The sequence below is a fragment of the Lynx canadensis genome, chromosome B2, assembly GCF_007474595.2.
Source record: "Lynx canadensis isolate LIC74 chromosome B2, mLynCan4.pri.v2, whole genome shotgun sequence".
NCBI classification, from domain to species: Eukaryota; Metazoa; Chordata; class Mammalia; order Carnivora; family Felidae; genus Lynx; species Lynx canadensis.
The window spans coordinates 117,353,294-117,368,077 of NC_044307.1; the positions used below are offsets into that span (position 1 = coordinate 117,353,294).

The 14,784-nt window shown below is 35.5% G+C and overlaps 1 protein-coding gene across 1 annotated transcript in view; it reads left to right on the forward strand.

The window, feature by feature from the left end:
- Positions 1-14,784, forward strand: part of LAMA2 (laminin subunit alpha 2) — a 615,841-nt gene that overhangs the window by 411,582 nt on the left and 189,475 nt on the right. The window contains 1 exon segment of the mRNA XM_030316311.1: positions 6,121-6,255. Coding sequence (XP_030172171.1) covers positions 6,121-6,255 — 135 coding nt within the window.

Here is a 14,784-nt window from a genome sequence, read left to right on the forward strand (position 1 = left end):
GGGTTGATGCTAATAGTATTATTATGGAATAATTCAATGTATGTCCACATACTGGTTTCTTTGAAAAAACTTCATGCATCTTTTGTAAATAGGATTTGAGAAATCCTAAAGCAGGTGATGGCACCAGGTCAAAACTAAAGTAACTTAAAAATAATGAATATAAATCTCTTGAGATGTAGCCTATTATAATGAAAAGGGGTTTGGTCTCAGTGAAGCCTCCCTAGTTTCACCACTTGGACAGGGCATTTGCTTGCCTGTTGCTGGACCTGAGGATTTTTACCTATAGAATTATCATGAGGATTGATTTAAATGAAAATATGCGTGTGAAAGCCCTATTGTAAACTGCAGTGTCATTCAACTTAATTACCATTATATAAATTCCACATTGTTCAGAGAAGAATTTCATAAGAATAACTGCAAATATCTGTGAAACATCCTTAGAATAATAGCTTTGTGATCGTTTTGAAAGACAATAGTCATATGAGTGTGTCTATTTTGATCATAAATAATCAAATAATCCACCTCATTATTAAATCATAACTCCTACATAGACATATATGCACTTGTACACATACCAGTAAGTATATGTATTGTACTTATATGCACAACCAACCAAAATACACATATGCACACACAGTGTAGTTGTGAACAATGAGACAGTGAATGTGGCACATATAAAACATGCTACCTTTCCAATGAGCATAAAAGATTCAAAGATACAAGACAGAAAGAACTTGAGACTTTTCTAGAATTTTGTCCCAAGAAATGTTTGATTATAACATTACTGTGTGACTTTGGTCAATTCTTTAATTGCTATAGGAGTTGTTACATAGTTATCCAATCTATAAAAGAACACATTGGGTTTTGAAGTTGTAGAATTCTCTGATTCTGCAATATGATTTTGCTATAAGAAGTATGGAGCAAGTAGGCAAGATTGACCTTTACTTGTCCTGAAGAGAAAACTACTACAGCTTTATTTTTTCTGCATTTATTTAAAATAATGCTGTTCACTTACAAATAAAAATGTTAGTAGAGTAACAAATTATTTTAATTCATTCTACCTTCCACTCCAGATTTTAAATGTTAAATTAAAAATTCTTCTTCTTGGGGCACCTGGGTGGCTCAGTCGGTTAAGCGTCCGACTTCAGCTTAGGTCATGATCTCACAGTTTGTGAGTTCGAGCCCCACATCGGGCTCTGTGCTGACAGCTCAGAGCCTGGAGCCTGTTTCAGATTCTGTGTCTCCCTCTCTCTCTGACCCTCCCCTGTTCATGCTCTGTCTCTCCCTGTCTCAAAAATAAATAATCATTAAAAAAAATTTTTTTAATTCTTCTTCTTGTTATTGGTAGGCTTTTTAAATAGCATATTCTAAAACATACTTTCCCATTAATCTTAGCAATTTTCCATCATTATATGAAAATATGTATTAGCACAAAGAAGGAAAATGATAAATGAAAAAGATTAAGAAAACTAGGAACGCATACAAACTAGCATCTTCGTTGGGCTTCACCTATGTCCTGTGAATTTCACTTAAGCTCCTATTTACAGACAATAATTACAGTAATACCTTAGTATTGAGATTATGGGGATAAAGGCCTATCTCTCATAATAAGGTGCCCGAGGTGTTCTCCACATCCCATTGCCTCTAATCCATTATACATCTTATTTATAATTCATCTTGATTCTAAAGTGTAATTACCCAAGCATAAAATCTAATCATCAAAGCAAGAGCTAAGGACAGTTTTGAAATAATACTTCCCATTCCAGTAACATATGCTTTGGGTCATGAATACACAAAGCAATTCCTTTACAATATTTTTGCCAAATGTATGGTATTCTAGAGACATTTGCATTTACAAGCTATTCATTTCATGTTTTTACCCAAAATGTGGTTGCAAATAAATAAAATTAAGTGTTAGTTACTGCTGAAAATATAGCCAATTGCGAAGACACTTCGCCTTTATCTGTTACTTGTAGTCTTATGATGCTACAGCCCTGTTCATTGAAAATGTTAGTTCTAGACATACCTACTTACTACAATTTATGATTTGAAGTAAAAGACCAGATTACCTTTAGAAGTGAAGACCCAATTTCCTTACCACATTTGTTGATGTGACAACTGTTGGCTTTACTATCTTTATTGAAGCTGTTTCTCACCATTGTCTCAGTTAATATTATTGCCCAACTGACCAAAACAGACCTAAACTCAGGTTAGGTTGTATGCAGAAATGGAAAATAGTCAGCATTGAGTATGTGGTTCTCTGCAAGAAGACCATGGTAATCAAATATTTGCAGATGATCTCTGGATCATATGTTGTTCATTTCAACATCTATCTCATCACTCTCATGGTAAAATAAGGCTTCTGGCTCACAGTTGAATGGCTGGTGTCCACTGAGTCACCATTCAGAAGTTGTTACTTTGGCTACTAAAAATAATTTTTTAAATCCCCCCAAAATATATACCTATTATCAACTCACAAAACTCAAGACAAAATAGTGAAAATAGACTTTTCTTCTTCCATACGCACATCTCTTGGGATGCCCTGCACCACTTTTGTTGTATGTGGAAGATCCAAAGACTGTTTTCATGTGCATACAATTATTGAGGAATATGGTATGGGTAAGTGGTATACACTGATATTCTGTGATCCGATGCGGTGTAGAACAATTACTGTTGTTTTTATTTTTAGTCTGTCTTCAATGACTATGTTTAACAAATTATCTGGAATAGAGGCATCTATGTTGATATAGTATATGTCAAGCACTAAACATACATCATCTTATTTAATCCTCCCGACAACCTTATAAAAGAAAAAAAAAAAAAAAACTTACCATTTGCTGGATGGATCCTGTACAATACCAAGCACATTTCCTGGTATACTTACATCAACTTTGAGTATATATTGTGATCCCCATTTTGTGGATGGGAAAATGGAAGCCCAGCCCAGAATCACACAGCTAGAAAGCAGCAAAACTGTGATTTGAGCCTGGATAAGTCTGTTTCAAAAAACCTAGATGCACTTGCATACTCAACTAGGATGTTATCCAGATCCTTACGTTTGAGGTGAGGAAACTGCAACCACAGTGTTCAAAACCTGCGTGGAATTATATGTAGTAAGCGGTGAACAAGAATTAAACTAAGGACTGCCTGGTTGCAAAACCCATCTAAGACAGAAGATAGTGTTTCCACTGGCAACAGCACAAGTGTCTGTTTTTCTTGTTAAAGTCTGAGGAGAGAGATGGGGATGTTGTGTAACCCTGCACCTGGAGATTCTCTGTTCTCTTTGTCTTCATTTCCTTGTTTCCTTCCTCCCACATTTTTGTGCAAATGTGATTCATACATTTTGATGAGATGCCATATTATAAAAATAAAAATGGAAGGACAGCAGAAGATGATTGAGCTATGAATAATTTTTGCACATGGAAAGAAGGCTTTGGAAAAGTTTGAGTTAGAAAGAAGGAGATACTATTAGGACCGTGTTTACTTATTTGCTTTTTTTAAGTTCTCCATTTTGTTTCAGAAAGGATTTTAGACAGGACTTGAAAAAGTAGCTATTATCTTTCCTCTTTTATTCCGACTCAAGCATAATCATTCTCATGAATTTTACCCCCGTTCACTGAGAAGAGAAAATATCTGATATGGAAAAACTCCCTCAAAAATATCAAAAAGTGGAAAGAATAAATACAAAAAAATATCCAAGAAAGGAGGGGACTATGATGGAATAAGTAACATCCAGTTCCTTGAAAAAGTGTTCTAAGTTTCTAATTCTTGCATAGTCTCTTTTGCTTTGCTAACTCTTAGAAATTTAATCTGTCAGGACATAAAATTTGTCTCAAGTGTTAGCACTGAAAGAAAAATCAGAAATCATCTGAGTTAATACACCTGCTCATTTGTGGGAGGGGGAAAGCATGTCTCAGTGACACCAGGCGACTTGCCTGTATTCCTCAGACAAAACTATCGTGCAAAATTAAGGCTTTCATAGTCATCTGTGCCACGGTGCCAGAGTCTGAACGCCTTTAAAAGGCAAACATTAGCAGCAGAGAATGACGATCACATCAATGATTCTCAATTCTGGCTGCTTATTAGACCCAGTTCGGAGTTTTAAACCCTGGCCCTACTCTCCCCCAATTAAATTAAATAAGAATTTCTGGAGGTGGAGCCAGGTGTCAGTATATAAAACTCCTCAGATGATTCTATGTGCAGCCAGGGTTGGAAACCGCAAAGATCGGCCTAGAAGGTTCAACACAGAGCTCCACTTGGAGCTCAGGCTCAAACTCCTACTATGGGTGGTTTTCCTTTTTGTCCTGCTATGTTTCCTGGGAAGAGCCATAGAAACAGGAGAAACTGGGTGTGTGTTATGGTAAACTTCACCTGTGGTGCTCACCTTCAGCTTTCAGTTTATACCACTGAATTTCATATAATTCCTCAATGAAAACTCCTGTTTCTGAATTTTATTCTTCCTCTGAGATTTCTTTTAAACTTTTCTTTGAGGTCTAAAGTGGAGCTAGGAGATCTTAATTTGTGTGATTTTCACACTAACACACACACCACTTACACCCTAAGCAAATACACCAGTAAAATAACAATAATTATATAGGTGTCCAAGGGTGAAATTCATGTAAAGAAAATCCAGTTTTATTCTATAGTCCACATATGAAAGAATTGGAACAACTCATGCTGTGAAATATTTTTCAATACACCTTGACTTGTTTCTTCAGTTTCTTAGATGAATTACTCAGCCATAATTCCTAGACTTTATTTGGTAACAATGGCAATATGAACCTTGATTTTAAATAATATGAATAAAGACAATGCATTATATTTAAATTTTAAAATGTAATATGTATTAAAATATATTATTAAGTCCACCACAAGACAAACGAGACTCAAAATATTTTGAATACTGTTCCCGATTTTCTTTACTGGATTGCTCGAAGCTGGGACATTATTTAATCTTCTTGGAATTTCTTATAGGCTGGGATAAAAGCAAAGAGACTCTTAATTAAATGCTTAATGGAGGTACTTTTGCTGTATCCAAATCAAAGTAAGCAAGGAGAGTGCTGACTATTGATCTTTTTCTTTTTCCAAGGAAGCTTTTTGTATATTCCACTCTGGATGACCTAGTCCAGAACCAAAAGAATGCAGAGGCATTAGAGAGTCCTTCATGCATATTTTTTTCCTGCTTATTCAGCAATCACTTTTCTTTCATCAATGGGAACAAGATATCCTGTGACGAAAAAAATCATACATAGCCAAGGTGGTAAAACAGTCCCTTTATAACCTTCACTGTGATCTGAAAAACCAACTCTTACCTTTTACTACTAAATCAAACAACATCTGATAAATGCAGTAGCTTTGCATACCAAGAGGACTGAGTCTGGAACACAAGACTATTCTCATTACCTCTTCAGAGCTGTGGGCTTCCTTCCAGAAAGCCAGAGATGTTTTTGAGACATTTGCATAATAAACCCGAATGAAGATAGAAGTCTTGATTTTGCATATGTCAGCTTTGCGAGCAGTTTTCTGTTTGCTCTCAGATTTTTATTGCAAAATGAAAAAAAAATAGATCAGGGAAAGATAAATTTTATTGGTGGCCTAATATTCCCAAGACAGGAGAATTTTGAATTTCTTGCTTTTATCGTCTTTAAATTATATCGATATAAATAATGCAACCATGACATTTTTTCTATTTAATATTTCCCTGAGTCTCATTGGACATTTGCTAGTTATCCATCAGGCACAGCAGAAGCAGATTTTAGGTTGTCAAAGACATTGGAATTCTCTCTCTAGTCCAAATGACAATTTTATTTAAAAATAAACCTATTTTTCAAAAAAAAAATAAAAAACAAAAAATAACTACTTGAAGTTGTTTCAGACTGAGTGGTATATGCAAATGACAGCTTTCCTTTCCAAGGTCTGATGTCTCGGATGCTCCCGGTACACTTGAAGGACCACGCAAAAGTACACATTAGGAATCAAAACTGGCACTTGTGTTTATAACTGATGTTGCCTTTAATGCAGGGAGGGGAAAAGTAGTCCTTTTTAACCACTGAAGAACCCAAGTATTGCTAAATGAAGATTTATAACTTGGCTGCCCTAATTGGTTTCCTTTTCTTTCAGACATGCATGCCAGGATTTTATCGACTACGGTCTGAGCCAGGCAGCCACACTCCTAGACCAACCCTGGGTACCTGCGTTCCATGTCAGTGTAATGGACACAGCAGCCTATGTGACCCTGAAACTTCTATATGCCAGGTATTTACCTGAGCCTTCCGTGAAGAAGGCCCACGTGCTCATTTATCTTTACACATGCTCAGATACCATGTGCAGAGGCGAGAGAAATTGCAGGGAACTTAATTGTGTATGTGTGTGAAATAAAACATGCAGGAAAAAAAAAAAACATTTACCCATATTATGCATTTTTTAAAGTAATTAAAAATTGATAATTGGAAAAGCCACTGCTCTTGTCGAGAAATAAAATATCAACAGCATTTTAGAAGAACACCTGGGAGCACTACTATTTATTTAAAAATACACGAGGACTTTTTTTCTGATTACACCCGCAAATAAACTTATTAAAATTTGGAAATGATAAAAAATATTTTAAAAAGGTAAAAATCATCTAATATTTAACATAAACATTTAAATTTTTAGGTATTTTCTACCATTTTTATGCATGCATTTACAAATTAGATTTATATAATACCATGTGTGCCATTTTATGTTCTGCTTTTTAAATGTAGCTATTTTGAGCATGTTGTGTTGCTGGATGTTCCTTGAAATCTTTAGTCTTGATTGGATATCCCATAATTTAACCATTTTCCTTAGAATTCCAGCTGCTCGTTGTTGTTGTTGTTGTTATTGCTGTTGTTGTTGCTGTTGTCCTGTTCATGCTAACACCCTGCTCTCTACCATTGCCATCCACCTTGGAACAATCAGGACTCAAGAAATTCAAGTTTGCCGTGTCACCACTTAGAGTTCCCCAGACTCTAATCCTCACACAGCTCTGGACATCAGATTTGCTAAACCCATTTCCCACTTCTCATCTTTGGAAACCCCTTCAGTGAGCCTTCTGGAACTCAAGATCGGAACTCAGCAAAATCCCCCACATATTCTCCCTGTTCACTTAGTATTCTCTTCATTTAGCTCTCCCTGACATACTGCTCCTCCCACCGCGCCCCCAATGAGTAACTATCATTTTCTCTCACGCTTTTCATTTGCCTGAGCATGAAGGTAGGCAGGCGTCCTTGCTCCTCATGGCCACTTTCATATCATCCTCCTTTCTCCCTCATAACAACACCCAGCTATGAATCTCATGCCCCCATCTATTTGCCCACTACACCCGCTCGTTGATGTTCTCTATTAATCCTCAGGTCACCCACCTCCTTCCCTGAAGATTTTTCCTCTGTATCATTGTTCTACCATTATTCCTAATAATTCTTGGTGATTTTAATGTCCATGAAATTAACTTTTCCATACCCTTAACTACGTTTCTTGTTCTTACTCCATGGTGCTATTCTAGAACTTGTCATTAGGAGTAACTGCAGTGACTCCACAGTCTCAAGGTCAACTATACTCTTTTTGACTACCATCTCTTTACTCTCCAGTTCACTTTTTAATACATCATCTTCAACCTTTTTAGTTTCACCATTGATGCTCACACCTATTCATTGTTCCTTACTTCTTTCATGCCCTCACTTTCTCAACCAGCTTAATATTCAACATTCCATTGGTATCACTGCTTTGTAATGTTCATTTCTCGTGCTGCTCCTTTACTTATTTTCACTCCATGAATTCTAACACTGGGTAAATTCTACTCCTTCTAAGCTGAATGTGGCTGATGAAAAACAGACAAGTATGCTGTCTAATCTCACCATAAATTCATTATCACTCACTTCAAATGGACCCTTCGTGTTGCTCTGCGGTCGTGCCATTTTTCTTTAGTCCATTTCCCTTCCCACATTTCTGAATGCTTATCGTACACCTTCCCCTTCTCTTCAAGCCCTCAGCCCCTTCCCCCAACCCTTTCCCAGCCTCACTCTTAGTTGATAGTCATGCTCCTTATTATTTCATTAAGAGATTAGAAGCAGTCAGAAGAGAACTAACATGATCTTCCACTACCATTTGCACCCACTTTTTCTGCATCTGTGTGCAATTATCTGAGTCTTCCATCATTTTGGATGAACTTTTCTTATTTCTAGAAAATACCAAGTCTGTACTTATGCTTTAAATCCCAGCCTTTTTTTTTTAAGCTTATTTATTTATTCTGAGAGAGAGAGAGTATGAGTGGAGGAGGGGGAGAGAGAGAGAGGGAGAAAGAGAATCCCAAGTAGACTCCACACTATCAGCCCAGAGCCTGATGTGGGCATTGAACTCACAAACCGTGAGATCATGACCTGAGCCGAAATCAAGAGTTGGCTGCGTAACAGGCTGAGCCACCAAGGTTCCCCTGATTCCAGCCCTTTCTCCTGCTCGAGGGCATTACTCCACCCATCCCTGTTTCACCCTCCCTCTTGTATCATCACTTTTTGGTTCTTCTTCTCTCTTCCAAATAATAATAATAATAATAATAATAATATAATAATAATAATCATAAAAACAAATTCTCTTGCCTTCACTTTCCCTCTTGACTTCTACCACTTCCTTCCTCTCCTATACAGTGAAGAGCTATTTATACTCTCTCCGCAATTTCTCTCCCACCATTCTCTCTTGAATTACTAAAATCAGGCTTTTACCTCTACCAGCATGCTGAACCCTGCGACTAGTGTTCATCTATCAGTCTTCGTCTTTCTTGATTGCTCAGCAGCATTTGCTACTCTGAGTTATCCATTCATCTTAAAAGTTTTTGTTCAGGGGCGCCTGGGTGGCGCAGTCGGTTAAGCGTCCGACTTCAGCCAGGTCACGATCTCGCGGTCTGTGGGTTCGAGCCCCGCGTCGGGCTCTGGGCTGATGGCTCAGAGCCTGGAGCCTGTTTCCGATTCTGTGTCTCCCTCTCTCTCTGCCCCTCCCCCGTTCATACTCTGTCTCTCTCTGTCCCAAAAATAAATAAAAAACGTTGAAAAAAAAAAAAAAGTTTTTGTTCAGTTTGCTTCCTTGGACATGCTGTTCCAGGGATTTCCAACCTGGGTGACCACACCTTCTGTCTTCTTGGCTATGTTTAGCTCCTTACCTGAGATCTACACACTGGGGTTCCCATAGTCCTTGGAACAGTTTGCTTCTCTAACTACACTCATTCTCCTGGTGATCTTACGCAGGCATATGTCTTTCAATACCTACACTGAGACACTATGATATTTACCATTGTTTCTATGATTCAATTTGAGATTCAACTCTAATATTTCTAGAACTTATTGTGGTATGAGGAGGTATCTTTCTCCAAATATGTATTACTTTAAAGAAACATTTATTTATTAACATTTCCTTTTCTCTTTGATAAAGTATGGTGTCCGAATACATATAAATTTGTTTTATCCATATTAAGATATGTTTGAAGGATCATCTATTCTGTTCTCTTTATCTTCTAGTTCTTATTACAGTATTCTGACTACCTTTATTTTATATTAAGCTATGGTACCTGGCAAAGCAAGGCCCTTTTTTTCTTCTTCTTTTCTAATTTCTTGACTGGATGTAATTACATATTCTTCCAAAGGACAGAATTTGATTCACAATTTCAATCTCTTCACCAAAAAACATTATTGGAATTTTTATTGGAATGGTATTAAATCTATGTGTAAAGAATTGCTGTCTTTACACTATTTAATTAGCTTCCCTCAACCCAGGAAAATAATACTCTTCTCTATTCAAAACATTTTGTGTCTCACAGTAAACTGTTTTTGTTATTATCTGTATAGGTTGTGCATTTCTCATATTAAACTTATTTCTATGTATCCTACACTTTTACTTCAATGGTGAACATTACATTTTTTTCTGTTTCAGTGTATTTCCTAATTTCTTGTTACTGATAAACATTAACAGAATAGAGTTTTTACGTGTGTTTGATATCCAACCACTATTTTTTAGTTCTAGAAGTTTCTCAGTTGCTTCTTTCAATTATTTTTATATTTATAATATTATTTGCAAATAATTATAATTGTGATTATTCTTGCCAGAAGCTGTATCTAGTATAATAATTTTATGTTTTTGCATTAAGTCTTCTAAAAATGTTAAATACAAGGATAGTCAGCTTCCTATCTTACTCCTAATTTTAATGTTAGTGTCTCAAGTCTTTGACCCCAAAGTATGACGCTGGTGGTTAGCTTAGGATAAATATTCTTTACCATGTTGAGAAAACTTCTTTTCATTCCTGGCCTCTTAAATATATCTTCTTTTAGTCAAGACAGGATATTAAAATTGGTCATATGCTTATTTGTGAGGAGTGAAGTAAAGGTAGAGATACATTTAAGATATGAGAATATATTTCTTTTTACCTTGAACTGAATGATGAACACTTTTATTGACTAGATGAATAACTGAATAATATTAACCATCCTTGAATTCCTGATATAATTACTATTTGTTCAGTCTGGTACTCTTTCACCAATCTGCTGGCCTGTAAAATTCAATAAATAATTTCAGGAGAGGGGATTAATTTATACATTCTTCAGTGAGAATTAAATACATTTTTCTTTCTTATGCAATCTTCACTGGTATTTTTTAGCAAGGCTTTGTTTAATTCATATGATTAATTTAAAAACATTCATAAAGGATACAGTTTAATTTCATTGTTTTAGGATAAAAATTGTCGTCTTTGAATTGTCCTCTTTTGAGTAATTGGCTATTATAGCTTTTTTGTGCCACAAGTCTATTTTTTGAGATATCCCCAGATGAAGTGAAAAATAAATACATGTGCACATCAAATATGCACAGCTAGTATTAGTTACTATACTCTAAATTTTTATATTTTTCTCAGGGAACATACAACTTTTGAATTCAGGCAACTTTGTTCATTTTTGAAATAGCCCCAGGAGGCAAATAGGAAATACCTATTATTACCCTGATGGTATGACTGAGGAAACTTGAAGCATACTGATTTCTTTTCTGTGTGGATCTCAATTTAATATCAGCTCCATTACACAGAGCAATGCCCTCTACTTGGGTAGAGCGGTCATAAGCATGACTCTGGGGTCCGACTGCTTTGATTCCAATCCTGGCTTCATCGCTTGTAGGCTATGGAAGCCCAGTCATTTTATCTCATGCTAACAGGGTCTCCTCATTTACAAAATGAAGATAATAGGAGTACCTACTCATAGTGCTTTTGTAAGGGTTCAATGAAATACATTATAAAGGGTTTAGAACACTACTTACTTAGGGGCGCCTGGGTGGCGCAGTCGGTTAAGCATCCGACTTCAGCCAGGTCACGATCTCGCGGTCCGTGAGTTCGAGCCCCGCGTCAGGCTCTGGGCTGATGGCTCGGAGCCTGGAGCCTGTTTCCGATTCTGTGTCTCCCTCTCTCTCTGCCCCTCCCCCGTTCATGCTCTGTCTCTCTCTGTCCCAAAAATAAATAAACGTTGAAAAAAATTTTTTTAAAAAAAAAGAACACTACTTACTTAGTACATGATAAGCTCCATAGAAGTGATAGCGATGATGATGTTGATAAAGGTAATAATTACCATACATGTTATCCACTCGTTAGAGTCTAAGAATCAATGAGATGATAATTAATCAAAACATGTAAACATCATTATCTCTAGCACTATGCTAGATTTCCTCACTTTTATTTTCTTTATATCTTTCTTTAAAAAAGAACAAAAACACTATAGAAAGCTTTACAGTCTAAGCATTTCAACTTTTAATAAAACCCACATCACTTTGCAACTATTCTCTTCATAATTCCTAATGATACTTACCAGAAAGCTGTTGCTTTACTTTAGACACTAATATATCCTACACAGAGACATGTTGCTACCAATAGCTCAGTGACTATTGTCCCTTAATGAAAATTTTCTTCAAAATGGAAGGACAAAACCTATATGATATTGAACCCCAAGCCCAGGGGGAAGAGGAGGTGAGTGAACAAACACTAATCAGTACACGCATCTACACCCACAGACACTCTTAAGTAGGTAAGTAGATAGGTAGGTAGGTTGATAGATAGAGTTGGAAGATAGATAGATAGATAGATAGATAGATAGATAGATAGATGATAGATAGATAGATAGATAGATAGATGATAGAAAGATAAATGACAGAGTTTTCAACTTTATATAACACACACATCACTATCTATATCTTTACCTATATCTATATCTATCTATACATTTTTATATCATCACTACACCCCACCCCCAGTCAGTATTACTTTTCCATTTTTTTTAAAGGGAATAGTGAATTCTCAGCTAGCTCAAATAACTTTTTCAACACCAAATAATTTGTGGAAATATTATTTTCACTCTATCACTATTCTTATTTTAAAATGAAAAGAAAAAACAGAAGTCTCCGTTATTGATCTGCTTCGTTGTCTGAAACCACCAGAATCTGTGATTAACCAATTAACCTTATATTTTGTAAACAGACTCATAACACAAATCTACTGCATTTAAGGTGTTTTGTAAACCTTATTTTATTGAATTTATCTAACAATATTACCAAAGTAGAATTGTTAGCATTTTTTTTATAACTCTAAATTAACACTTAGAAAATTTAAGTAACCTACAGAGCATTGGATAAAATGTATTAGAATCAGTTTCCAAATATACTACAAAATGCTACCTACAGACTGTGAGAGAGAGTAAACACACTGTTATCTGATTAAATGAGTTTCATTTTGAAGGCCCAGGTGAATTATATCCTAGAATACTGATAGAATCTGCGGATATGATTAAAAGCCATGTATGAAAAATATTTGCAAAATCATGAAAATATGAAATTTGCCATAGTATGGAAAGCAGTGAATTGTCACTCCTGGTTTGTAAAGGAAAGTAAAATGTATCAAACATTGATTTTGATCTCCAGTAAAACTTAAGGATTTCTTACTTAACTGTCAAGTATAGAAAAAATAAACAGTGCTTATTAGAAATCAGTATAATTTCACTCAAAATAAAACATATCAGAATAACTGCTATGGTTACTATATGTATAATATCTGAGACCTTTCCTGAATACCATTACAATATCAAATTTATCAGAAAGTGTGATACATCATATCTGAAAATCAGCAAAAATAATGACAGTACCATATATCCAACCTTAAAGACTGGTCTCTGTAGATAGATTTTTTTCACATTTATTCTTACAGTAAGCTTATGAGGTAGATAGAATTGTTTCTCCTTTTAAAGTTGATGAACTAATGCTGACAGAAATTAAATACTTTGATTAAATCATAAGCCAGTAAAGGCTAGCTCTATGATCCCAACTGTAGTTTGTTTAAATAGGCATTTGACAGAATGTTTCATGATGTTTTTACAAACAAACTTGAAAATATAGGCTCGATGGTAATCAGTTAACAAGTTTTATGGGTGTGGTTGCTGAACTGTGTGCTATAGGTTCTCGGTTCATGCGTCCAATGATGAGATCTAGGCTTTCACCCCGTCCTGTTTGAAATCGTTATCAGTGATCCAGATGAGATCTATCAAATAGACGACATAAAGCTGGAAGTGTTATGTAATGCATCAGATGGTGGTCAAGAAGCTAAAAGAGCTTGACATGTGGAAGTATGAGTGACAATTAACAAGATGAAATTAATATAAAAGATTTTGAACTTAGACTCATTTCTTTTTTCATTCTTGTGGCATTTGATAAACATTCCGATGTGAAGGTATTGTGGTAGGTGATGAAAAGATATCAAGGTGGGGAGTGCATGGATGGGCCTTGCCCTCTAGGAGCTTATATTCTAGTGTTTAAGAGCAGAGGAAAAGACACAGCACAGAAATGCCTATGAAATAGCGCAACACATAATATCACTCTTGAGAATATAATTAACCTCTTATTAGCCATCTAAAATATAGAAAATTTTCCTAAAGGTTAATTTCTATACAAGAGAAAAATTATGTCCACTGTTTCAAAGCAGACAGAAGAGTCATATGAAATGTCTATGTCGAAAAGTTTCAAAAACAGCATCATGATTTATGTGTTGTTTTTGTGGACCTAACCAGAACATTTGATTTTGTTAACCAAGTTTAGTATGTCAGCAACCCTGTGAAGGATTGACTGTCCAGAGAGGGTAAAGATATTTTCTTGATCTGTATATAGAGTTGTAGGTATAATAGCAGCAACTATATTTTTGAATCTCTGTATTTCTAACAATGATCAACATTATCTGTGTTTTGAGCCAATTATTAATGTTATATTAGGTTACATAAAATAATTCAGTATGTAGTCAGTTTATTTTTACAAAAGCAAAGTGTGGATAATTGTTCAAGATCCTATGTATTTTGTGGCACATGTTTATTTCAACAACTGTAAAATATGTTCTTAAAACATTCCCCCAGTTAATTCTTATTTACCATTTGACACCTTGCTGAATGATTTAGACTGTAATTCATAGATAATTATTTTATCTTCAAACCATTTTCTCTTTCCGTGCTGCTCTTAAAAATGGAATGGATATTTTATTGTTAAATTACTGGTTTCTTTGAATGGCTGAATAGAAGACGATCATGGTAGTTTTACAACAAATCCTAATACAAAATATGCAACAAAGCATCTAGCTCTGCTAACCACATTTCTATGAAGTCATTAGGCTTGAAACTTGGCCTTTTTCATCAAGGAGACTGGCCAGTTTCATCTATACTTCCTATAATGTGCATTCATTCATGCAGTCATTCAAAATAGTCATCAAATGTCTAC